This window comes from Tachypleus tridentatus, chromosome 13 (assembly GCF_004210375.1).
Source record: "Tachypleus tridentatus isolate NWPU-2018 chromosome 13, ASM421037v1, whole genome shotgun sequence".
NCBI lineage: Eukaryota > Metazoa > Arthropoda > Merostomata > Xiphosura > Limulidae > Tachypleus > Tachypleus tridentatus.
This window is the reverse complement of record NC_134837.1, coordinates 45,985,327-46,013,220: the sequence shown is the minus strand read 5'-3', so window position 1 is coordinate 46,013,220 and position 27,894 is coordinate 45,985,327. Positions and strand designations below refer to the sequence as shown.

Genomic DNA, 27,894 nt, shown 5'->3' with positions numbered 1-27,894 from the left:
AGCTGGATAGCACAGATAGCTTTGAACAAAATTAAAATAAACAATAAAATAGGAAGAATGTTTACAAAACAAACAAAGCATACAAAGGTAAATAAAAATGGATATGCTCTATATTACTGAATATCCATCATTAAAATTATTTATTATGAGAGGAATGGGATGGAAATAATCCTAACGTACGTAGCTTAACTTTCTATAGGAAAGAGTGCAATATGGATATCGCATCACCTTTGTGCTTGTTCATGCCGGGAAAGTTAGATATTTGTAAAGTTACAATATAAATTTTGAAAATCTAATTTCAAAAGAGTTTGACCTATGTATCATATAAAGAAAAAGGATAAAGAAAAATGGATATGCTCTATATTAGTGGGTGTCCATCATTAAAATGATTTATAAGGAGAGAAAAATGATGGAAATAATCCTAGCGTACAAAGCTTAACTTTCTATAGGAGTGCAATATGAATATCACATCACCTTTGTGTTCGATGATTCCGAGAAACTTAGATATTTGTAAAGTTACAATATAAATTTTGAGAATATAATTTCAAAAGAGTTTGAATCATGTAGCATATATGAGGAAGACTTTCATTTATACAAAAATATAGTATAGCCGAGATCCTACCATTAAGTTATTGAACTGTGTTTAGTCAGTCGTACTTTGGTTGCTCTGAAAAGAAAATCTCCAAGATTTAATTTTGGAAATTGACCATACTTATTATTTTGAGTAGAAATCAAGAAAGGTTTCCAAATAATCAAGCCTTATTACGATGAGAAACTTTCTTTCTCAATTAAAAAAACAAAACATTATACGTTTTATATAACTAAGGACGTATAAACTATAATTCCTGAATTTGTAGTAAACTAACTACATAGCAGTAACTTTTCAGTGTATCTGTATTATTTATCACTTTTCAGAAATACTGGTTTGGTTTGTGGAATTTCGCACAAAGCTACTCGAGGGCTATCTGTGCTAGCCGTCCCTAATTTAGCAGTGTAAGACTAGAGGGAAGGCAGCTAGTCATCACCACCCACCGCCAACTCTTGGGCTACTCTTTTACCAACGAATAGTGGATTGACCGTCACATTATAACGCCCCCACGGCTAGGAGGGTTAGCATGTTTGGCGCGACTCGGGCGCGAACCCGCGACCCTTAGATTATGACGCCTTAACGCGCTAGGCCATGCCAGGCCCTTCAGAAATACTCTTCAGGAAGACGATCCTTTATAATACAAGTGTTGTTGATGCAAAGTCATTCTCAGTCTGAGTGAAAATGAATGTAACTTAATGATATTTCTTAATTTGTATTCTAACAGATCAAATACACGACTTTTTAACAATAAATTTAGAAAAAATGGCCCTTACATTATAATTAAAAAAAACTTTTTTATCTTAACCTACGTTTCGCCATTGCGGCTTCATCCTGGGTAGTACAAAAACTCATTAATAGGAAAATATGAAACACATATCAATCACTTTTTCTTCTGGATATGTTGAGGCCGCAACAACGAAACGGAGGTTGAAATAAAATAACATCATTTTATATTATCTGGATATTAAGATCTGATTATTATTATTAATTTTTACAACTTTACTGACAAACGTCCAACTCTATATCTCATTTATGATCTATATATATTCTAACAAGAGGGAAATCTCAGTAGCCTTGGCTGTAATTAGATTTCAAATCATTCAAGAGATAAAGGTACGAGCTAAACTTTTGTACTTAAAAAATAACAAAAAACTCAGAGTCATTCTATGAGCCGCTATGTCACGGTTAAAAAAAACAACAAAACAAGTTTGTAGAATAAGTGTTGTGTTGTGTAAAGGATGCAAAAATATACACAGATTTTAAAAGACATTTCATAATTTTAGATAGTTATATTATTTCTGCAGATCTTATGATTTTATTCTTCTTTGGCAGGTTGTATGGTGTAATTTTTTACGAAATTATGCAAAAAAAGAACAACTGGTAATGTTTCTAAGCAGAAAATAATACTACACATCCATTCCACATTTAACAGTCAAGCCAACTACAGCATAAAAAGAAATTAAATATGTATAATTTAGAGTAAATACAAGTGTATACAGAATTATTGTCATTTTTCAAGACCTATAAATAAAATGTTTTGAAAAGTTCTGTTTCTCAGAAGTGATCCTATTATTTAGTTTATTTAATATTACCAAATCCCTATGAAATTAATATAATCCGCTGTATTTATACTTCAGAATAATATTATGATACATTTTATTAGAAATAACTTGATGGAGAAAAGAGTAAAATTTGTATGAATTGTTTCTTCCTAAATATTTATTACGTTCTTGTCAAATGATAATAAATGTATGTTTGAAAAGTACAAACTATCACTTGTAAGAGCTATCAACAAACTTTAAGTCAATCAGTATCTTATGAACTCAGAAGCGTCGCTAGGCATTGGCACACGGGTTCCATGCCCAGACTTTGCTTATCAGTGCCCTGAATCCCCAGTTGGTGTCTTGAAAATACTCAGCGACGTCTCTGGATGAACTGTAAATTGCGCTTCTCTAATGACTATGTTCTATAATCCGCTGTATATAAATACCAAGTCAAATAAATTAAGGCAAGCTCTATGATAGTTCTATGATGTATGACAAGGATAAATTGTTGCTACATATAGATCGAACGCAAGGTTAAAGAGGGAATATATTTGAGTGTCAAATTTCTTAAAGAAGCTATAAACTACGTAAGATTTTAGTCTTTATTCGCGTATGTTTGACCAATATTTGTTTGTTCGTACGTGATTATTTAGTCTTTAAGAAGTATGAATCGTATACAATGGCCATTTTGAATCATCCATCTTACTTTCGACGGTAGGGTGTTCTGTACCTATTTTGCATCACATACGGACCAAAAAAAATTACAAGTATATTGATCTTAAGAAGAGGACGCGAAACTTAAATACTTTCAAAAAATAATTTTGTATTTTCCTCACTCTGGCCACCTGCATGGCCAAGTGGTTAGAGCGCTCGACACGTAATAGTCGCGATTTTAGCAATGGAGACATTATAATGCGACTGTAAATCTCAATATTCGTTGGTAACAGAGTAGCCCAAAAGTTGGGGTTGGTGTTAATAACTAGCTACTTTTTCTCTAGTCTCACAGCAGATAGCTTTGTGCGAAATTAAAAATAAACAAACACAAATGAACCGCCTGCAAGTAAGTTGTTCTCTGAAACACATTTTAGACATTAATCTTTTCTCCCTACTTTTAGCTAAACGTATCATAGTATTGAGATTATAACTTATTCATTTCCTAATGTTATGATGCTGTGATGCAATTTTACGTAAACTAGCTTGTTGGATAAAATTAGACAAATCAGCGGAAGAAATAATGTGGTATATTTTAGGTTCCTTTAGATGCCTGTTCGAATTTAATGTTGGTATCAGCCAAATATTTTCCTACTCCAGACAGATGTTTCGTAGTGTTCCGTCATTGTTACTAATTTTTAAGATATGTAAAAAGCAGATTTCGGCCTGTTTCAAATTTATAGGTTTTCTATTTGCAGTCTATATAGCTATCTAGATATTATTATTTTGTATTCCTGATTATCAAAGAAGGTTCTATAAAAAATCGTCTTTGCATTTTCCAACCGCAATTAAAGTTTGAAAGAAACATATATCTGATATTTAAGTTTGTTTAATTACTACCCAATCAGAACATGATTTACTCCATTTATCATCAAGCTAGAAAAAGGTACCTAACAGATCATAAAACTTTTGTCAAATAATATGCGAAAACATTATACTCCTTAATGACGAAGACAAACTGGAGAGCAGTAAAAAGACAATATTTTGCTTATTGTATATAATGGTTTCTTAAACCAGAACTTTAATGTAAGTTTTTAAACACTGGTAATACTCGTTTGGATACCCTGGTTAACTTGTAAACAGCCAGTCGTATAGTTTTCGAAATATTACTCGTGTTTTGCGAATAATTGATTGTTGTAATTTCGAGAGAGGGGAATCACTTTAAAGAAAACATCATTTTGTTGAAATGAAATTGAATATTCATGAGAAACAGTAATCTAAGAACTCTGCATGAAATGTACGGTGGCTGAGCTGTTCTATTTGGTTATCAAGTTGGACATTTATTTGTTTAAATTACTCTATACGTCCTGCTACGATGAATGTTAATAATTATTAAGATTGTTGAGTATTTTTCTGTCATATTACATTAATTGCTTCAGCAATCAGCTTAGATCACTTAAAGATCTTAAAGGTAATGAAATAGATCTTTACATAACATAGTAAAGTAAATTAAAGGATCAACTATCGTTTGAATTTGCATTAATTTAATATTATACACACACCACGTGATATTCTCAGTACTAACTTATATTTAGGGTTTTATGGTTTATTTTGTTACTTATACAGAATATTGTGTATTCAACATCTGATAATGATAGTCGCCTTTAGGAACAATAATACGAATTATATATATTTTTTAGAAATTATATCAGGCCTAATGAAAGAATACATTAACAGATATTAACGGTCAAGCAACCGTGTTTATTTTAATGTGTTTATAGAGTTTGTAACTTGTTTAACGAGTAACTTTGATGGCTTGATAAACTCGAGCATCATATTTAATTTATACGACTTTAAAAGATATTTTAAAATGGACTCACAACATTATAAGAAACTTAACATCTCACACATTCCCCTTATTACTTACATCCATATAATGTTCTATTGGATGTGTGTATAAGATTTACACATAATGTATCAAAAACGTTTTAAAACAAGTTACTTAGATTGATAGATGTTATTTCTGTAGAAATGATGCAAGCAAATTAAGGTAATACAGAGATTAAATACAAATACAGGAATATAAAGAAAGAAATTAACGCTTAAAAGAAAAACTGTTGAAAACTAAAACTCTGTTCTTACCCGAACTGTCTCTGCTGGTGTTATTGAAGATTGCCGATCCTTCTTAAGATCTACTCGAATATCACCCGAATCTGTATGATTCCATTTTCCCGTTGTATGAGTAACGTCAGGTGGTCCTGTTTCGAAGATATAATTAGCTATATCCGTTCATAAAATAAATTTCAGCATGGCCGTAATACTTAGTTCCTGATTGTTAGAAACTTTAATGTATTATATACGAAGTATTAAGTTGTTCAGAAATAAAATTATTCCATGTTCAGTCCCTATTAGAATATTTCAAATAAACTATAGAAGACTACGCTATATAAATAAGTACACCCTTGTGTCATACCAAGTCTGTCTGCCAAGTGTGGTCCTTCTAACTCGAAAACTATGAAGGAGTTGGAATATAAGTTCATAAATATACAACGATTAGCATAGAGTTAAGATTTTGTCATTTACATGAGCTTGTATTCATTAACTTGTTAGTTACATTCTTAGATTACAATTAAAACTTGGGAACCGGCATGAACAGATGCTTAGGGCGCTCGACTCGCAATCTGTGGGTCGCGATATCCCCGTAACACCAAACATGTTCGAGTTCTCAACCGTGGAGCGTTATTTTACGCGGTCAATCCAACTATTCACTGGTAAAAGAGTAGGTTAAAAGTTGGCGGTGGGTGGTGATGACTAGTTGCTTTCCTTCTAATCTTACACTGCTAAATTATGGACGGCTAACTCTCGTATAGCTTTGTGTGAAATTCAAAAACAAAGAAACAAATTAAAAGTTGAGTATTGGCCATTAAGTACCCGATTCGTTTTAATGCTAAATGTTCTTTCAACTTTAAAAATTTGCTCTTCAAAGATATGACTAGGCATTATATATATATGTGTATATTATGTATATATATATATATATATATTTTACATAACTCACCAAAAATTGTAGAATCCTAAAGATAACCAGAGTGTTTTTATATTGAGAGTTCACAGTTCTTATGATGCCAATACATTTCCACGGAAGCATTTTTTACTTGAGGCTTAAATTTCTAAATATAACTGACATGGTAACACATTATCCAAACTGATGAATAAAACAGCATATAAAGGTTTATTTTGTGAAATTTGCATTTTCAGGAAAACGTAAGGCAATTGCGGCAAATTAATTGTCAACATGAAATGATAATTTTCAAACCTGGTGATAGATAAGCAATAAAATAAATAAATAAGATAACCTACTACATTTTATACATGCACAATTTGACTTTCTAAATGTATTTTATAATGTTCAATGTTGTTTCTTTTCATTGTAATGATGTCTTCGAATTTAGTTAAATAATGTACTGTCACGAGTACAATGTTATTTCTTATTTCAGTTGACATGTGTTGTTACAACACTAGTGTAATTTAGTTTAATCAAAGTTCAGTTAGTTTAATCATTTAACAATAAAATGGTTTACTGTTAAAAATATTCCCAGTTGAAGAAAGTAAAAACAATAAACAACCACCTTTAACGAGGTTTAAACAAATATAAATATCATTTATATTCTTACTGACCATTCAAAGTAAACATTTGTTAGTTATTACAAATATCTGCTATTCCAAGAACAAACTAACCAGAAAAATCTTTTTTGGTAGAAATAAGGTCAAGAAGTTGAACATCGTGTTTCGGAGATTCTTCATCTGTTTCAGAATTCACTGGATCTCTGTTTGGAAAACGGGAGAAAACATTGAAAAATTAAAGTATAAATGAAACGAGATGAAAAAATAATATATATATTCACACATAGAGAGAGAAAATGACAAGTGTTATAATCGTTTTTTATTGCTTCTCTCAGATTGTGAATTTGAAAATGCTATATAGTACCAATAAGATATACATCTAGTTAAAATAACATTCATATTTTAGTTACTTAGAAATAATGTAACTAACACAATTAAATTAATGTTTGTACTGTAATTTCAAACAGCCTGTTTTATTGAATTAACAAATATATATATAATCTCAGATTAGATTCAGTGAATGAAACACAAATTCCTCTTCTTAAAGTATGATTAAAGTTTTACTTTTCACGTTTTTTGTTTTTCTTCTTTTTCAAGGTAAACAAACTATCAATTATGTCATTTATTATGTTATTTACTGGTTTGAATCGGTAACACGGAAGCCAGAAGTAAAATGATGGTTTGAAGTGAAATAACGGTAAATTATTCAAATTAGATTATAATGTACATTTCTTATTTTCCATACGTGACAAGGTTATTATTGTTATGTTTGTTTTTGAATTTTGCGAAAAGCTACATGAGGGCTATCTGCGCTATATTGTTATGAACCACAAGTAACTACTACAGAAATAATAAAAGACATGTATAACGTGAAATTGACCGCCTATATTCTTTTAATTTACGTTCTATCACTTTCACTCAGGAAGTATTTCATAAGGACTTTGTTCCATCACTTTCATATTTATAAAATATTGTAACGGAATCAAACACCCTGAATTCAAACACAGAAATACTTTTCCATGCAATTTTAAGAAATGATATAACAAAATATGTGAAAAAAAGTGTTCAGTAACGTAGAAATCCATTTTATTTAATCCATTTTGAAACATTTATTAACACTAGATGAAACATAACTGCTATTAACATTTGTAAAACACTTACTTTTCAACTTGGCCATTGTGTATATCTTGCTCTGAACAAAAAATAAACAGAAGATAATTTCAATAAATATCACCATCAAATATTTTTATCCATAATATTTTGACTGTATTTTAAAGGTAAAATTCAGCAACCTTTCTGCTTTTTTCTTTTCTTTTTTCAACTTATATTTACAACCATTATGAGCAGAAATTCCATTACTTTCACGCTGTTAGCATTCGAAGTATTGACTTATTGACATAATATGAATATGCATTAGTATAACAAATTTAATTTTTTCATGAATTCGAGCACAAGATATCAAATGTTTTCAAAAAGCAACAACAAAATGAAAGCAATTACTCATGCAGCTTAAACCCCCTATGTAATATGCTTATTTGTGTAGCAGACAGTTAATTTTTATAGAGATAATTATGAGTCACATGATTGTATTTTCGACTGAGTGGTCTTCTCTGATTAATTATTATATGTTTCTAAGTGTATTGACAGTAATAACTGGAAAGAAAGTGATTTCTAAATAAAATATCTAAAATCTTGATATTTAGCCGTGAAAAAAACTGAACGTGGACCAAGAAAAGAAAATAGTTAGTAGAATTTATAATATTTGTAACTTGAAAACGTAAAACGTGTTAGAGAAATTAAGAAGTGATTCATAAAACGTATTATAAAATAAATTAGTACGTTTGTCTTAGTAATTTTTGTTCGTTTGTTTTTGAATTTTGCACAAAGCTACTCGAGGCTATCTACGCAAGCCGTCCCTAATTTAGCAGGGTGTAAGACTAGAGGGAAGGCAGCTAGTCATCACCACCCACCGCCAAATCTTGGACTACTCTTTTACCAATGAATAGTGGGATTGACCGTCCCATTATAACGTCCCCACGGCTGAAAGGGCGAGCATGTTTGGCGCGAACCCGCAACCCTCGGATTACGAGTCGCACGCCTTAACACGCTTGGCCATGCCGGGCCTATATCTTAGTAATAATTTAGTCTTATTGTCAACGTTACTTTAAGGTTATATTTAGATATTTATAAAGGTAAAACTTAATTGAATATAAAATTGTAAAATGTGTCTAATTGTCACAATTATCATACGCTAGACCTTGTCATGTGTTTCTGAATAAGACAGGAATATAAACATGAATTAAGGATTTCAGTTTTTAGTGCGAACATGTCAAGTAACATAGCATCGTGTACACATTCCTTTGTTAACTTACTAAATCTATCAAAAGAAGTTTATACTCTGGAAGAACTGAGAATACGTGCCAAATTTTTCGTGCTTCCTGTAGAATAAGAATGAAAGTATTAGAATCAAAGTGAGAAAACTGTGCTTCCAAACAAATTTGTATGTCAAAAGGACTCCTATGAAATTCAGGTAAAGTTTCCACCTAATGGTAGTATTTACTGGAAGAGTACTTTAGTTTCATTTAATTTTACAAGTGTAGAGAACAAAACTAGAAATAACTATATAAGGTTTTGAGAAACTATTGATTTGGTAATAAGTAATAGCCATTTTGAATTATTTCAATGCCGTTATATCGAAACAAGTTCGATTTATAACACATTGTATGTTCTTCCTTTGTTTCTTATCGATAGGCACCAAGACAATGCAATTGCTTACGCAAAATTATGTAACTAAGGTAACAGTTATAACTAGTGTTAAGTGCATTTTCTATTCAATAGAAGTGGGTATATATTCTTTAAACTACCAGTATTTATTCTATGAATATCAGCAGAAGCTACTGATCAATAAAAACAGCTTCTACCAAGCATCGGTATTACATGGATATATATTTCTACAAGGCCATCTCCAATTGCACGGTTGCGTGATATCGGTTAACAGATGCTAGTCTTCATTTTCTAAAAGCTGTTCAAAAAAGTCTGAAAAGGATTGCTTCTTCTACTGCTAGAAGATTAACTTGTACCAGAGTTTGTGTGAATCTGCTAGTATAGTTGAATCAGATCTCTGACATAGCACAAGTCTTGCATGATACGCATTTAGCACCATACTCATCAAAATTCAGACTTCTCTTAAGAAACATAAAGAAAACTTTATGTTGATTACATCTCAGTTCATCAGACCACGAAGTAACATACGTTAGATATGTCGTTATAAATCTTTTCAAAGAGAAAAAAAGTACAACTCAAGCCAATATCGCCTTGAAAGATATTAATGTACATAATAGTTGACGTTTTAAAGCTGAATAATAATAAAAAACTGTGAATTCTACATATGTTTCATTTGTGGGTAACGTATAGATATTTTGGTTACACTGCCTTCTTATCTCTTTCTTTATGTTAATATTTTCCTTTCAATTAGCTGTACTTTATGAAGTTACTTTTACCGAAATAAATCACAGATTTTCTCGTACTTATCTTCATGTCTGTTGATAAAAACAAACATTTATGGAGTAGATAGGAATCTCTAAAACATATTAATAATACTACCGTTATTATTTGTATATTATTAACAGTTTTAATGTGTTACACATATTTCGTGTTGCTTTATAATATTAAATGTAACTTTATTAAGGGATATCTATCATACCTTGACGAGAACGATATACACATCTTAGTTTTCTTAATACAAAGATGAGTAGAAACAGAATCACCACCACAAGAAGGATTCCAAAGACAATGCCCAAAACATGAGAAAATCTAACGCCTTCAGTACTTTTACCTGAAAAAACAAATAAAACATAAAAATTATGAAACTGTTCAAATACTTCCACTAGAACCAAAGAAAACGATTTAAATATCAGCCGAAGATTTTTTTTGTAGACTAAAACATAAATAAAATATTTCAATAAGTTATTATGCAATAAATAAAAAATGTGGTGTTTTCTTTGTATTTTATAATGATAATAAGCTTTATATTTTTTTTTAAGTGGTAAGAAAATGTTTCAAACTAAGTAGTAATTAATAGCTCAAACATTATCCGAGCACATTCTCTACCATATACTTGACAATTTTGTTTCCTGCAAAATATTATTTTTTGATTTGAACCATTATTACATCTAAATATTTTATCATTTAAAAAGCATTTATCATTCTCTGGAACATAACAGAATGTATTCCTTCATCTGGTGTTTGTATTTCCTGATCAGTTATAAAATATAAAAAAAAAACACAATTATTTGAAGTCCACAATATATTATGTTTAAGAAATCTAAAACGAAAATATCAGTACCGTGAATATCATCATAAATGTTTGCTTAGCTTAGACAGTTTTTAGATAATAAATAATTTATACATTGTTTTAACATTTTGAAATACATCTGGGTTATACGTATTGAAAGCTATCATAATTGAATTAACGATATTGTAATCAAAGCCAACGTTTATCAGTGTTTGTTTCCTTTATGGCTACTTTTGAAATTGTTTGAAATATAAGGTTAAACAGGGAAGTCAGTTTTTAGTCTCTTCAAATAGCTAAGTATTAAGGGGTGAAGAAATAAAAATCAGTGTAGAAATATAAAATATCAAATTGTTATACTTTATTACTTTTCCTGAGTAAATTTATTTCATGAAACATGTTTTTCACTTTGTAATTAATATATATAAGCAAAGTACTTTGTATATATACACAACCCTCAAGTGACTCAGCGTTAGCTTGAAGGCTTATACTGCTAATTTTCAGGGTTCAATACTTGCAATGAGCATAGAGTGTACAAGTGATTGTGTAGCTTAAGAAAAAACAATATAAGCACAATAAATTTTAATATAAGCGAATAAGACATATGTATGAAATTTTGACTGGAAGCAACTCTTAATCATAAAAATTTGAAATATTGATAAAAACACTTTATTATATAACATATATGCTTCAAATTTTGTTACTATTAAACGCGACTAATTTTGTGTAAAGTATTATATTACGATTTCTCTGGAATCGTAACAAAAAGTTGATACTAATAAAAATGTCTGGAAATCAATTATTCGTATATCCATGAATAAAATTTCCATCACAGAAATTAATGTATACAGTATTAAAAGAAAAGCAATATTGCTTCACATTAAAGTACAAACGTAACATTAGTAATGAAAGTAATATGCTATGAAATACAAAATATTTAACCCTTCTTTAATGAAAAAGGTAGGAAGACTATCAATACATCTGAAATGAAAGGTGTGTACACGTAATGTATTACTTACAGAAATGAAAAAACAACTTTAATCACAGACTAAGTGGTTACTTATTATTTTCATAGAATAGGATACTACATAAAATTAAAGCTTTTATATGAGAGCTCTAAGTGATTTACAAATGTTGTAAGGAATGCAAACTACTGCTACAAATGTTTAGATAAAAGCGGGTTTCTTATTTATTTTTTGTAATAAAGAAGCGGCAAAAAGTGTCTGAAGCAGTATTCCTAAAATATAAATCCAATTAGAAATGAGAATGACTAAATTAATTCACTAGTTCGTTAGTGGCTTAAAATTCAAGCGTTAAATATTTAACATAAAATCCATGTTTGTATTTTTCCAAATTGTATATCTATTAATATGATATGTATCTAATATCTTAATGAAAATCATGTACGTGTGTGGGTGCAATTAGTTACCTTGCTATTACTTTTGAATGAAAACAAACGCAAATGAAACCCTTTTCTAACTTTTGATCAATATTGTTATTTATGGGCTGGTCTTACGTTACACATACTTTATCGATTGTTTGCAATTGGAATGTTCAAAAAAACGCAGACGTGTCTGTTGATACATGGTCAAATTAAGTAAATAGAGAGGTATCTTTCGCTAGCGACCTCTTTACAGAAATGACGTTAGTTTATTGAATTACACCAGTTTGTTTCATATGTTTTGTTGTGTTAGCTATAATATCGTATTGGCGATGTTTTTAGTACATCTTTTCTGCGCTCGCTTCATAGAAACACACAGTAAACAATGGAAAAAGTCCGTAAAATTTGCAGATGCTGCCATTTGGATTACATACCATTCCTCTCCCAAACAAAAAGTAATTAATAGAAAAATATTTGTTATCCACATCAGCCAATATGTGTTACGCAAGTTAAGTTATTTCTTGATATTAATTTCTTAATCTTTAGTGAAGTTTCAAACGAAATAAAAAACCTGTAAGTATAAGTTCTAAATCAGTTCGACAACTAGGCATAAATTCATTAATACAATTCATCAAAGTAAATAGAATGATCAGTTGCGACTGTTATATATTAAAATCAGAACAAATCACAATGTGGAATTTGAAACTGTTGAAAGTAAAAAATGTATAATGGGCGAAATTATTTTATAAATGTTTATTAGGATACCTAAGATATTTTGTGTTGTCAATGAATTATGGTATTTGGACTATTTGCATATTCAGGAATTTCACTTTCAGGAATAAACTTATCATAATATTTATGTCAAGAATATAACGATTCTATAGCAGAAGGTTGCAGTAAGGCTAAGAATGTTTTTTTTTTTTTGTTAAGGATAGAACTTCACAAAGAGTTATCTGTTCAGTGCCCACCATGACTATTTCGTTCAGATTTTTAGAGTTATTAGCCCTTCGACTTGCCGTTGAGTCACTGGGATGGCTAAGATTGGAAAATATAATTCTCAATAATACACTATTGAAACAATCTTGCCTTTTTTAGTAGATTTGTAGTGTACGTCTAGAGTTCTCGCCTGCAGAGTCTCTGGTGGACTTCTTCCTTTAAGATTGGCTGAATAAATAAGAAGAATAAGTGGCGTGCCAGGAGGTAAGGAATGAACCACAAAGAATGGAGCATCTGAAGCAGAAATGTTGTTCAGGAGGTTGTTGTTTCTTTTGTTGTACACTTCAAGCTGAAAATGTTGCGATAGTCCTTGGGCTTTACCAGGAGAGCATCGAACAATAAATGTTTCTATTGTTTGGTTTACGAGGAGGCAATTTCTCGGCGCCTCTGGAGGAGCTCCGGAAAACAGAAAACAGAATCTTATGCGTGGATGTTTTCAATGGCTTGTTATTTACAAGCAAACAGTAAAAGGAAGAGGTAGTCATTTAATAAGAAAAACGAACAAAAAAGTTAAAAAAGCTGGGAAATATTGATTAAACTATTTGAGCAAATATGAACATATATATATAAGTTTAGCGTAAAATATCTCTCAGTTGTTCTCTAGACCAGGATTCTATTTTAAATAAATAATAAAAAAATAGTTTCACTTTGTTAGTTCGAAGCTTGAAATCATTCACAATTATAAATTTATATATTTTATAATAAACTGCATGATCATTCATTTTTCAAATCGATTTTAATATTTAGTTAAATATCACATAAACAAAAACAAGACACAATGTAAACTAAAATCATGGCACTTTTTAAATAATGTATCTGTGTGTGTGTTTTTCTTATAGCAAAGCCACATCGGGCTATCTGCTCAGCCCACCGAGGATAATCGAACCCCTGATTTTAGCGTTGTAAATCCGGAAACATAGCGCTGTACTAGCGGGGGGCAAAATGTTTTTTTTTTGTTTTTCTTATAGCAAAGCCACATCGGGCTATCTGCTCAGCCCACCGAGGGGAATCGAACCCCTGATTTTAGCGTTGTAAATCCGGAGACATACCGCTGTACTAGCGGGGGGGCTTTAATGTTAATTGGTATTGCTTATAACTCAACGAGGGTGCTTAAATTTCTGGCATTATAGTAATTTAGTCTTTGTTTGTTTGTTTGGGAATTTCGCACAAAGCTACTCGAGGGCTATCTGTGCTAGCCGTCCCTAATTTAGCAGTGTAAGACTAGAGGGAAGGCAGCTAGTCATCACCACCCACCGCCAACTCTTGGGCTACTCTTTTACCAACGAAAAGTGGGATTGACCGTCACATTATAACGCCCCACGGCTAGGAGGGCAAGCATGTTTAACGCGACGCGGGCGCGAACCCGCGACCCTCAGATTACGAGTCACACGCCTTACGCGCTAGGCCATGCCGGGCAATAATGTATCTCTTTAATACGTTTGTGTGTGTGTTTCTTTCAAGAAAACCACATCAGGCTATCTGCTGTATCCACGTAGGGAATGGAATTATACAATACATATTTTAGGATGTACAATTACTAATCTTTATGTTTGCAAAACTAAAAACAATTGAGCATTTGGGATCAATTTTGCAGGACAATTGTATTAAATGACTAACGCAAGTCAAAACTGCAAAATGTATACTTATACGCATACGTATTAGTTTATACAATTATTCTACAAGTTTTAAATGATACAACCTATTAAACATACATACTTGGCTCTAAAGCAGTTATTTTTAATAAAAATACCTACCTTCTTCAAACAGTCAAAATAATGTTTTAGATGATTTACAGATGAAGTATTTAAATACACTGCTGGTAAAAATCTTAAGGCTAATGAACATAAAGAAAAACTATGCATTTTGCGTTATTAGACTCAACCACTTATTTGAGTAGAGCTTCGAAAGATGAAAATAAGAAAAGGAAAATAAAAAAAAACGTTTTTAGTATTTAATAGGAAAAATGTGAACACTATGAAATTAGCCTAAATACCAGCTGGTCAAAAGTGTAAGACCATACTGAAACGAAGCGTAAATAGGTAATTTAGTTATTTGTGTTCAAGCATTAGCGTTGTCAACATCTGCCACTGACATCTCCTGAGTTACATTGGGTAAAAACATGGCAAAGGCTAAAAGGTTGACAGAGTTTGAACGTGGTACAATTGTCGAACTGCAAAAGCAAGGTCTCTCTCAACGTGCCATTGCTGGTGATATTAGGCGTAATAAAACTGCTGTTTCAAGAAAATTTCGCCGGCGTTAAACAAGAGGATTCGACGGGTTGTCCGCTAAGATACCAGCCGATCGTCGAACCAGATTAAAGCCCTTACAGACGCAGAATGCAGCTGAAGAATAATAAGACAGCATCTCTCGTAGATGCTGTCTTATTAACAACCGTAAACGTCTTCAAAGGCCACGCCTCCTTCCACACCACGAAACAGCTCGTCAAAATTTGCTGAGAAACACCAAACATGGGACGTAGAAAAGTGGAAGAAGGTTTTGTTCTCTGATGAGAAACAATTTAACATGGATGGTCCAAATGGCTTCCAACGTTACTGAAACGATAAGGATATCCCACCGGAGACATTTTTCACACGACACAGTGGAGGATGTTTCATCATGATCTAGGGTGCTTTCTCTTTCCATGGGACAATGGAACTTTAGGTTATATAGGGGCATCAAACAGCAGCTGGCTACAGTGGTACGTTAGAGAGAGCATCTTTATTGACTGAAGGCCCTCGCTTGTGTGTAAGTGACTGGATCTTCAGCAGGACAACGCTGTAATCTACAATACCCGCAGGACAAAGGACTTTTTCATGGCGAATAACATGATTCTTTGAACCATCCAGCGTGTTCGCCGGTAATGAACCTCATTGAAAATATTTCGGGGTGGATGGCAAGGGAAGTCTATGGAAATGGACGTCAAGTCCAAACTGTTCATGATCTTTGTGAAGCCATATTCACCACTTGGAATAACATTCCAGCCAGCCTTCTGCAAATGTTTATAATGACCATGCCAAAGGGAATGTCTGAAGATATTCGCAATGACGGCCGTTCATCTCACAACTGAATCCTCTTGTTGGACATTTCCTGCCCTGTTTAGGACTTCTTTTTCTACGAACATAAACTTTTGACCAGCTAGTATTTAGGCTAATTTCATAGTGTTCACATTTTCTCTATTAAATGCTAAAAAGGTTTTTTTTATAATTTCCCTTTTCTTATTTTCATCTTTCGAAGCTCTACTCAAATAAATGGTTGAATCTAACAACGCAAAATGCATATTTTTCTTTATGTTCATTACCCTTATTATTTTGGCCAGCAGTGTATAATGTTTCGTAAATGCACTAAATTATTTATTGATGAATTCATACTTAAAATGAATAGAATGTGTCTATTACTGTATAAAAACATTTTGAAAACCGTTGGTGCTTTTGGAATATATATATGTATAATTTATTTTAGTTATTTATTTTATATGACTTATTTCGGTGTATTAGTATTCTACCATAACAAAAATATTTAAGTTTGAACTGGTTTATGGTATATTCTTTCAGATAGAAGAGATAAAATATGGCATAAAGAATGATTATAAGATTATTTTATCAGATCGGTTACTCAGCGTCCATGAAATACGTTGTAAATACATTGCTTTAAATTCTCAGAAACTCTAGAGTGTTTTATACTTTGGCTGTAGTAATGTCATCCCAGAATTCACCGGCTTCTATTTATATTACACATGGCGTTACATTTAAATTATAATTATCATGCAAAAGTGAATTAGCCACTTTACAACTTCAAATTAAAGAGAAAACGTAACTATATTTTGCATAACATTTACCCAACAACATATATTCACATTTATTATAAAAAGCGAAAGAAAAATAGCAAATCTTACAAAATAGAAACAGAAGATATCACCTTTAACCTCTTACATGTAACAACCCTAATAGTTACACAAAACATATTTATTGGGTGTTTAGGTAATTATAGCACTGCATAGCAAAGGAAAGTGGTTTTTGTTGTTTTTTTCGCTAGAACACCTAAATGTTATATATGATATATATATTAGACATTAATACTTTCTGTATCTCAGTAAAACAAGTTATATTTAAATCTTTGGTGATCTTAAGCAGTTTCGTGACTTCTATTCATCAAGAATAAAAGAGTACTCAGTGAAATGATTAATGATAGAGACATTAAAAACATGACTTACCTCCTGGAGTAACCGTAAAGTTGCATGGATACTTTTGTTCCCCAATTTTATTCTTTGCCCAACATAATAATGTTCCATATTCTACTTCGGATTGGGGTGAAAAGAGCGCAACACTTGATGTTCCATTTTCAGTGAACGTGTTTAAAGACAAAAGTCCAAAACTATTATTCAGCGACCAACGAAACTGAACATCAGAGGGCTGAGCATCAACTTCACACGTTACTTTAATTATCGATCCAGTGAGAACCGCATATTCCTTAGATTTCGATGACTTACATACTGGCTGATCTAAATGCAGTTATCAAAATAATAACTGTGATATTATAATGTGTGATGCATATAAATGTTAAAAGTTATAATTTAGTGTTCGTGAGCATGGTTAGTTAAAAGTTTCTGTTCTACTGTATTTTATTCATAGATTAAAATATAAAAGATTCAAACAAATGGATGTAACATAAAATATTATTTATTTGTGCAGCTGACATGTATGAAACATAGATTTCAATATTAACTCACTTCATAAGAACACTTGTTGAACTGCACCGCTGACATATGATTGATCAACCGATATTTGAAGGACTTTCGTATACTTTTATATTTATAACTAAAATGTTTCTATATATTTTTATTAGTTTATTGATCAGTAAGAGCGCCAAATAATCAATAAGTCAACAACAATTCACTATATTAACGTTTTAAATAAAGGTAGAACTAATTATAGAAAATTTATTTTCATCTAAATTCAATGCAGCCTCATACACACATACTTATAGTTATTTGCTAACGTTAAATAAACTTACAGTTTACCATCAATGACATTTCTTCACTCCAGCCTTCCCCTTCTTTGTTTGCCGCTACACACTGGAGCCTTCCCCTATGATTTTTTTTAACGTTCTTAATAGTCAACGAATGGTTGGCGATTATAATGTCTAATTTTTGATTGATGTTTATTGTTGAACCATTAAACAGCCACCAGACATCAACTTTAGGTGGATTTGCATCAATGTTACAATCTACTGTTATTTCACTGCCGTCTGCTAAATCACTGAGATTGTATAGATTTCTTGGACTAACTGTAACTTGTGGAACGTCTGTAAAACAGCGTTATTTAGTGATATTAATATTATAAATCCAATAAATATGAAATAGACAGTGTTATTCACAGAATCATTTCAATAATTTTTTCATAAAAAAAGGTGGTCAATGAGTCAGAAAGGTTTAAAAGTAAAGATGGAGAAGCACTGATGGTCAGGTCAAAACACTATTTTTAGAGTTATCACTCAGTTTGAATAGTTTGTAAATTGTTAATATTAATCGTTTTGTGTTATAAAATAAAAATTGATTATATGAAGTAATGAAAAAATTCAAGAATGAATTTACTAGAAAAAATATTATTATTATCTACTAACACAAGCTGGCGAATTTAAACTTCATAAAGTTTTTTTTTCGGTTTGAATAACGGTTTTTCCTTACTTCAGTTACACAGACTTTGAAAATAATATCATTTTTTTCTATCACGTAAGGACAGTTTTAAAAAATCGGGAGATAAAAAATGTTATTTAAATGAAATTGTTATTTTATTAACTACAATTACTATTTTTAATATTATATTTGTTAACAAAAATACAAACAAACTGAAAAAAGGGAAGAACAAAAATGTTAAATAAATATTCTCATTCGTTCTGATTTTCTTTCGTGAAGTCTAAGTTTCTAGTCTGAAACTACATTTGAGGTCTTTCTTTCATGTATTGCGTATTGAGCATCTTGTTTCAATGACCAGCAATCATCATGCTGATGTTTAATTTTTCCTGATACCTCCTCTTCGTTCACCTGATGTCTTAATGAAATCTTTCTCCTTGTTTCTCGTTGGCGCATCGAGATTTTCATGAAAACAGTCACCATGTGAGTGTAAGAATGAACTTTCAAGCTCATTACAATCAAACTCTTTGAATTTAACAAGCATGTTATTGAAAATATTTTCATAATTTGGACTTTTGTTGTTTCCTAAAGCATTGTGAAAAATACTTTCAACGGTAATCCACATTTGTCTGTTTTTTCAGTTTTTCTATTGTCCTTTCGAGCTGATCATTAGAAGATAATGTACTAATTGGAGGACTAAGAAAATTTCCTTCTTTAAGCTTCGTTTCCGGAAATGTTGGGAATTACCCACATAGTTACTGGAAATAGTCGCCATCTTTGTCTGAGGTCTTTACAAAGTTCTTCAAGCCCAGTTTTATGTAAAGTGTGGCAAAGTAACTTTCTTTCTGTCAACCAAACATTCACGTTCAACATTTGTCAAGATGGCATTGTGTGGTCGTTGTTTCTTAGCAGTAACATGATATCCTTGAAGAAAGTAAGTTCTTAGTCCGAAGTCTGGACACCAAATTTTTTTAAGAATCTTATGGTTTTGTTTGTTTGTTTCCTTAGAATTAAGCACAAAGCTACACAATGGGCTATCTGTGCTCTGATCACTACGGGTGTCGAAATTCGGTTTCTAACGGTATTAATCTGTAGATATACTCCTGCGCCATTGGGGGGCGAATCTTATGGAAGACCCAAAGTTTTTAATACATCATTAAATTCACCTTGTGTAAAAATATATGGTTCACCTGATCTTTCAGGTTGAAAACAATCCCTGTCATTATTTCAATTGGCGTCAGACGAAACTGCATCAAGAGTCTCACATGAACTAAGTACATGAGCAACAGGTCTTATAGCAGATACAAGGTTCGGATACGAAATATTTTATTTTGGAGTGTTGTATCTTTTCACGTACATGACCAAAAGAAATAGTCATTTCCGTGGTTTCTAGGCTCACGATAGAACATCTGAATTCTAAAAAAAATAGAGACTTTTTCTTACCTTTAGTCCATTGTCTCAACTCTTCGAAACAATTGGTACAAACTTTGTGCAAAGTCCAAGAGTTGTCTGGGTCCCCAGGTTTAATTCCATAATACACGTAACACATTTTTGTGTTTTTTTTTTAATTTTGTAGTGCTTTGCTTTTGTTTCTTGACAACAAACATAACACAATATGTTTGGGTTATTTATACAACATTTTGTTACCATAGTGACGAATATTCTTGAAAACAAAAAATAATGTCAAATTGCACGCACTAACAAATAGTATCCAAAAATGACACGTCATCGGTCTGTTAACTGTTTATATACTTGCAATGTGTTTCTCGTGGGTTCTAAAACGTACAATAAGACTCCCACGTCGCTATTAGTTTAGAATAATTTCACGCCAATGGTTGACAAAATTTTAAATATATTTAAAAAGTTAAAAAATTTACTCACAATATACTTCCAAGCTGTGAACATCAGAAACAACGCTGTCTTTCAGAAGAGAATTATCTGCTCTGCAAGTGATATTTTTCAAATTATCTTTAGCTTTCGGGATGAATGTAACAGTACTAAGAGTTATATTACTATCTGGAGTTAATAAGTCTGAAACATGTGTTAGACGGTCCATCCCCTTCCACCAGGTGATTTCAGCAGGAGGCTTGGCACCCCACGTTTTACATACGAGCTCCACCTGTCGACCAGCAGATACAGGCCTATTGGGTGTGATGATCTTTACATCTAAAGGCTTCACTGGGTGAGCAAAAAAACTACATATTTTCCGAAGTTAGGAGTCATAAGATAAAATCTGTTTTAAATACGTAAGACTATTTCAGTAATAATATTTTGCAATAACGGTAAAATTATAAAAGTTCAGGAAAAAAACGAGAATGATATTTCAAAGATATCGATATATGAGCATGCTGAATTATTAAATAATTAGAACTCTAGCATCTTCAAATTAAATTAAATCGCTGTAAAGATACTGTTATTCTAAATTCTTTTGAAATAAGATATTCCTTTAAATTGTTTTAAAATACCATGTTTCAGTTACTTGTAAAATGCTTATTTGTTTTGGCGCAAAGCTACAGAATGTGTTATCAGCGCTCTGTTCCTTAAGGGGAATCAGAACTCAGATTTTAGAGTTGTGTTTTCATAAACTTATCGCTGACTTGTCGAGAGACCTTTATATAGTTTTTCAAATATTTAAAACTTTCTTTTTAATCCTAGAAGATGAATTTATTATGGATGTAAATGGCGATGAACTTTTCCGGAATTATGCTTTACAATGTACTAACAAAATAAATGTGGCTTAAAGCGACAGACTAACAATGTTATGGCTTCGACTACAGATCGGATATCATAACTAAACGAAAACAAATACTTTTTTTTTTAGTCTAAGCTAGGGGAATATTGTTTGAGAACCGATCATATCTCTTCTAGTTTTCATTGTTATAGAATAATGAATACTAGCGAACAATATGTGTGCACGATTACTTTATGTATAATTTTTTGTCAAAACGTCAACGTGACTTTTTTTTTTTAAACATAAGCTAATTTTAAGAACTTTAATGGTACGAATACTTCAATGCTACTAGTGAGCGTAAAATAGATAAAAACAAATGTCTTATTATTTTAGACTAACTTGAACTGGAAAATATTTGAATAGCAAGCGTCATGTGATATTTTTTCTCATGCTAATTTTTTCTTCTATTTTAATATAGAAGATGTCTGGATTATTGTCATAATAACAACTGAAACATTTTAACTATTTTCTATTTTCAGACTTCGGTGTAATAATACCTATAGTAGTAAATGCGTGGAAGAAAACTTGTTTTGAAAAAAAAAGCACATCTCTTCTGATAGACAAAATACATGTACGTGTAGGCTAAACAAAGGAATAGTTCACTGAGAATTAACTTTTCATCTCTAATGGCACTTTCAGTACCTATTAAATCTGAGTAACAAATACTTCTTGTAAAACATAAATTATAGACATGCTTTTGATAATAATTGAAAATAATTTTATTTTTATTGCGAGTTTAAAACACTATGTGACTTGTAATGAAAAGGAGAGAATTTCTACTAATTTGCGACATTTAGAATAAACTAACAAGAATTGACTTGAACATTATTTCTTTACAGTGATTTACTCGAACTTAAGCTATTGAATTTAGAGATGGTTCACAAGCTAAAGAACTGTTATAATCATGTGATGGTAAAAAGCTTCAAACTAGTTTAAATAAATAAATAAATTTACGGTTTCAGTAGAACGAAAATATATTCAAATATTTTAGCTCCATGTACGACATGATTTATTATAATCTATTAACCCCATAAAATAAATTCATTTGCACCAGTGCTCTTAAAACTCATTAATGAAATTTAAAAGGCAATAATTATTTAATGTGACAAGCTTTCCATCCACATCATATTTGCGTAACTTAAAGAAAAGCGATTAAATATAATAAAACGAAACTTAATTGTAGCGTTCAAACATGATTATTCACCGTATGATCCACTTACCTGTTCTTTAAGAAAACGTAAAAAAAGTTTCATAAGGACAAAAGCAACTTATTTTAAAGCGTATAACAATTTTCACTTCAGTGATAATATAACACAAAGTTAATTATAGCGAGAAATCGGTGACTGAGTTTAAAAGAAAACAATTACATTCTATTTCAAGCAGGCCCCGCATGGTCAGGTGGGTTAAGGCGTTCGACTCATAATCTGGGGGTCGCGGGTTACAATTTCTATCACACCAAACATGCTCGCCCTTTCAGCTGTGAGGGCGTTATAACGTGACGATCAATCCCATTATTCGTAGCCCAAGAGTTAGCGGTGGGTGGTGATGACTAACTGCCTTTCCTCTAGTCTTACACTGCTAAATTAGGGACGGGTAGCGCAGATTGCCCTCCAAGCTAATGTTTTCATATCGTCAGAGATAAAACGATTGCTATAATTCAAAATTATTCTACTAAAAGCCGAATCATGGCTTTAGTTACTTAAATTGATATTAATAAATTAATTTTAGTAATATAATTTAAGTACCCGCATTTTTTTAATGGCAAGGTGTTTGTTAGTTTTAGTGCAAATCTAAAGCCTGGACTACTTAATCTCTGACTGACCGCTAGACAAAATACCCTGACGAATATATTTGTTATCATATTATATTACATAGATTGGTTTTATTGTTTAACTACTTATTTAAACTAAAAGACAATGTCTGTTTGCTATTTCTAAGCAATCACAGTTTCATGTACTTTATTGAGTTTCCTCTGTAAAAATATTCACAGAAAAATTTTTAAACTTTATTTTTATTTTCAAAGGTGACATAGGAAGCGTTGTGAAAAATCAAAATTATCCATTACTTAAACTACAAAATTTACATAAATCGATAAAGATTCAATATACTGTCTTAATTCACCTCAGGCGAAACTGTAGTGCTTTTAAATGAGTTGTTTCTCCATATTTGGGAAGAAACAAATTTCAAAAAAAGATATTAATCTCCATTAATAAATCAATATGTTCCACTTTGAATAAAATTTACAAATCCAAAATGTCACCTATTTCTCATATAATATTTTCCAGTAAAAAAAACATTTAATTCGTAACCGACTTGTTATCTTTTATTTTGTTTTAGTTTGTAAATAAGAAACTGGGTGGCATTTTTACACTTAATTGCAATACCACTGATCTTTTTTAAGCAATGCAGTGAAACGCGATAAATAAGTAAGATTTGTATAGATGTAAAAACTGCTGGTATGGGTAGAGAAAGCTCTACGTAGAGGAGCGAACAACGTTTCAACCTTCTTCGAACCTGACGATGACCGAGAAATGTCGAAAAGTTGTTCGCTCCTCTACATAGAGTTTTTTATCCATACCAGCCGTTTTTACATATATATTTTTCTCTACAAGTGAGTTTTTTCGTCATCACGGATAAGTAAGATTTGGTTTGTTTTGAATTTCGCATAAAGCTACACGAGAACTATCTGCGCTAACCGTTCCTAATTTAGCACGTCATCACCACCCACTGCCAATTCTTGGGCTACTTTTTTATCAACAAATAGTGGTATTGACCGTCACATTATAACGCCCCCACAGCTGAAAGGGCGAGCATGTTTGGTGTGAGGGATACGAACCCGTGATCCTCAGATTACGAATCGAGTGCCTTAACCACCTGGCCATGCCAGGCCAATAAATAAGGACAACTTAATAATGCACTGTATCTGTAACATCCAGTAACTAACATAGTAACGTGTCTCACGAAAAGAAATAGATATTATACGCTTCTCAGAAATTTTGTAATGAATAAAATAATTTACTTTTAATCTTGTAGTTACATACTGTTATATAATGGCTGGCAATTTTTTACTAAAACAATGTTGGATAAGTCCCTTCTTTTTCTGCTTGTTGATAGTTACAAAACTTTATTGATATACAATGATGGTGATTTTTTGAGATTTCTACGTCAATTCTGTGACGTAGAGTTTTCATTACGTTTCTGTTTGTTTACGTCGTTTATAGTCAGATACGGTTCTACAGAAAAGGGGATTATTTAATACATTCAAAAACATTTCAGAACAGACAACAGTTGTGTCAAACAATATACGATAAATAAACAAATAGAAGATTAGATGCATTGTATAAAAAATTAAAAAATAATAAAGTAGAAAAGACAAAGAAAAATAATTGTGTGTTTGTTTTTAATCACGAAGCTATACAAGGGGCTATCTGTGCTCTGTCAACCACGAGTATCGAAACCCGGTTTCTAGCAGTGTAAGACCAAAGACATATCACTATGCCACTGGAGTTAAATTCACACTTTTAAAACAAGCCACAACAATTTATTTTAACCCGAACGTTTTGTGTCAGTGCTCAATACAAGAACTATAGTTAAGGAAATAAAGTAAACCTGATTTATTCATGATTACCACAGAATGGTCTCTGATGCTTACATAATTGTACACTTTACAGTGTGTAAGGTAGGTAAATTGAATGGGCTGAACTTAAAATTAGTTTAATTATTTTTTTCATCTAGTACATAACGTATTGATGTCATTTCTTTTTACTTAAAAATTAATTGTGGGTTTGATCGGAGTATCGCACTAGCTGCGTTGCATTTCTTATTTGCGACTGATGTTCCAGCAATAAATTTTAATTTAACGTACTGTATCTCGGCAACAATAAGATAACTAAGATCTTTTCTTTTTATCCGTTTACAAATTAATATAATAAAAAACACGTGTTAACTTTATCAAAACCACGAACCTATAAAAAATCAATAAAATCTACATGTTTTGATTGTATAAAGCCATTTGCCTCCAGGCATAAGTGCTAACAATGCACATTTACACTGATAATTAACTGCTTTTGTTGGTATTATATTAAAAAACAGTGTGCTAATTAACGGTTTTAATCGTCATTAACATTCGCAGAACAAATATCTTGAACTTAAACCAAGCAAATGAGAGGAAAAAAATCACGAAACTCTAAATTATTTGAAGTTGGACAACTGTTCCTGTTCCTAATTCTGCCGGTGATTTTTTTTTTCTATCGCAAGAACCTCAAGGTTGTAGAGCTGTTCGTAAACTTTAGTTCAGCGATAATATGAGACTCGTCTAAATTTATGTCATATTTAGTATTATGTAAATTTTCTCCCTTCCCTTTGTTTATAATCTCTTTGATATTCTTTTTCTCTTTTTAGGTTTGATGGTTAGGACACTTGACTCGTTATTTGCGAATCACGGAATTTGAAATCGCTACCGAAAATGTTTAACCTTTCAGCAGTAATGACGTTATAATGTTATTACCAATCCTATTATTCGTCAGTAGGGAATAGCCCGAAAGTTGGTGGTAAGTGGTATTGACTTGTTGCTCTCCATACGGTATATCATTTCAAAATCACTTAACGCATAACTCAACAAAGAAATATGAAGTTTCGAACATACCTTGATTTTCTCTTAGTTTATAATATCATTGGCTTTTGACAAACGAGAACTCAAGTGGTATTTAAATAGCTCTAGAATTAAATTTATAAGATAATATTTTATTTTACTAACAGTTTTCTCCTCGGTGGGCTCAGCAGATAGCCCAATGTGGCTTTGCTGTAAGAAAACAGACACACACTAATAGTTTTAGCCTTGTCTGCAATAACATTTTCAATGTTTCGGAAATTACAAAAAAATATTCTGTATAATATTCTGTGTGGGTATAAGCAATACCAATAAATATTCCAAAATTCAAATATATTTAAAAAACTCTTTCTATTGCATTCTATGTATAATACTAATTAACATTATTTATTCTTGTACAGTATTTTCGATTGTGTATTTTACATTATTTCTGTAGTTTTATTAAAATTTTATAGTTCATTATTTACTCACACACGTATTGTTACTTTATTATTAAGTACAAAGATACAAAGTAGGTTATTTGTACTGTGCTCATACTTATATCAAATTTTTTTATTCGTTTTTACTTTTATAAGTCAATGAGGTTAAAATGATAATAGTTACTTGATATTATATAGTTTGGAAAGACCCTGCGTAGCCAGGTGGTTAAGGCATTCGACTGGTACTCTGAGGGTGGCAAGTTCAAATCCCCGTCACACCAAACATACTTGCCCTTTCAGCCGTGGAAGCGTTATATTATGACGGTCAATCCCACTATTCGTTGGTAAAAGAGTAGATAAAGAGTTGGCGGTGAGTGGTGATGACTAGTTGCCTTTCCTCTAGTGTTACACCGTTAAATTAGGGTCGGCTAGCGCAGATAGTCCTCGAGTAGCTTTGCGCGAAATTCAAAACAAACCAGATCGGTTTGGATATATTTAATGGCATTTTACTCTATTCCACGTCACACGAATCATGCAAATACGTAACAGAAATATAAACTGGAAGTATAGTTTTCATTTCCATGTTAATAAATAGATACCTAGATAATCAGTTGTCAAAGCCAAAAAAACAAAACATTCTATTAAGATAACCGCCAATCAACGAACTCTTAACATACCAACGTAATTTGTCATTCCATTCTTAAAAATATATATATCAACACTGAAGGGATTGGGCATGTTAAACATAAACTTAAATTTTTTGTTTATTATTTATTAAGGTATCCCAATAATTGTTATAGCATTTTAATCTATTGTTCATACCATTTGATATTAACACCTCATTTTAGAATGACAAATTGAGATAATTATTTTCGTATGATATTCATATTGAATGAAAGCGTAATTTACTTTCCGTTTGCAGACACTTTCACAGTGTATTTTAAATAACAATTTATATGTTATATATTATTATACAGATTATATTCTTTGTTACTTAAAATATTCGACATTGCAATAATAAGGGCATTATAATTTGATCTTATAGTTTTTGGTTTGTTTTAACGTAAATTCATACAATAGTTTATGATTATTCGCTATTTTTTACCCCAAAGAACCGAAATGCATATTTTAGCATTGCAAGTTCTTAATTTATCATTATCTCCCTACAGTGAGACCTATTATATGGTTAGTCAATTATACAGATAAAATATGTTGTTTTCTCACTTTGCAATACACTTGAATGACATTTCTTTGAAAGGACCACACATTCCAAACTTTAAACACTTCAGTCTTAGCGCTAAGTTTGAGGGCTTATAACGTTAAATGAAATCAGGTTTCGATAGCCCATTGTGGGATTTTGTGGTAAACAGAAAAAAAAAGAAAGAAAAAACAGTTAAGAAACTAGGCATTAGTGTGTTCAAACTGTAAAT

The 27,894-nt window shown here is 31.5% G+C and overlaps 1 protein-coding gene across 1 annotated transcript in view; it reads right to left on the bottom strand.

Annotated features, from left to right (window-relative positions):
- LOC143239362 (protein turtle homolog B-like) overlaps positions 1 to 27,894 on the bottom strand; it is a 124,805-nt gene that overhangs the window by 2,879 nt on the left and 94,032 nt on the right. Inside the window, exons 5-12 of the mRNA XM_076480361.1 lie at positions 20,587 to 20,883; positions 18,087 to 18,377; positions 17,287 to 17,574; positions 13,167 to 13,472; positions 10,112 to 10,243; positions 7,570 to 7,600; positions 6,523 to 6,611; positions 4,927 to 5,042 (exon numbers count right to left, since the gene is read on the bottom strand). Coding sequence (XP_076336476.1) covers positions 4,927 to 5,042; positions 6,523 to 6,611; positions 7,570 to 7,600; positions 10,112 to 10,243; positions 13,167 to 13,472; positions 17,287 to 17,574; positions 18,087 to 18,377; positions 20,587 to 20,883 — 1,550 coding nt within the window. The remainder of the gene's footprint in view (positions 1 to 4,926; positions 5,043 to 6,522; positions 6,612 to 7,569; positions 7,601 to 10,111; positions 10,244 to 13,166; positions 13,473 to 17,286; positions 17,575 to 18,086; positions 18,378 to 20,586; positions 20,884 to 27,894) is intronic.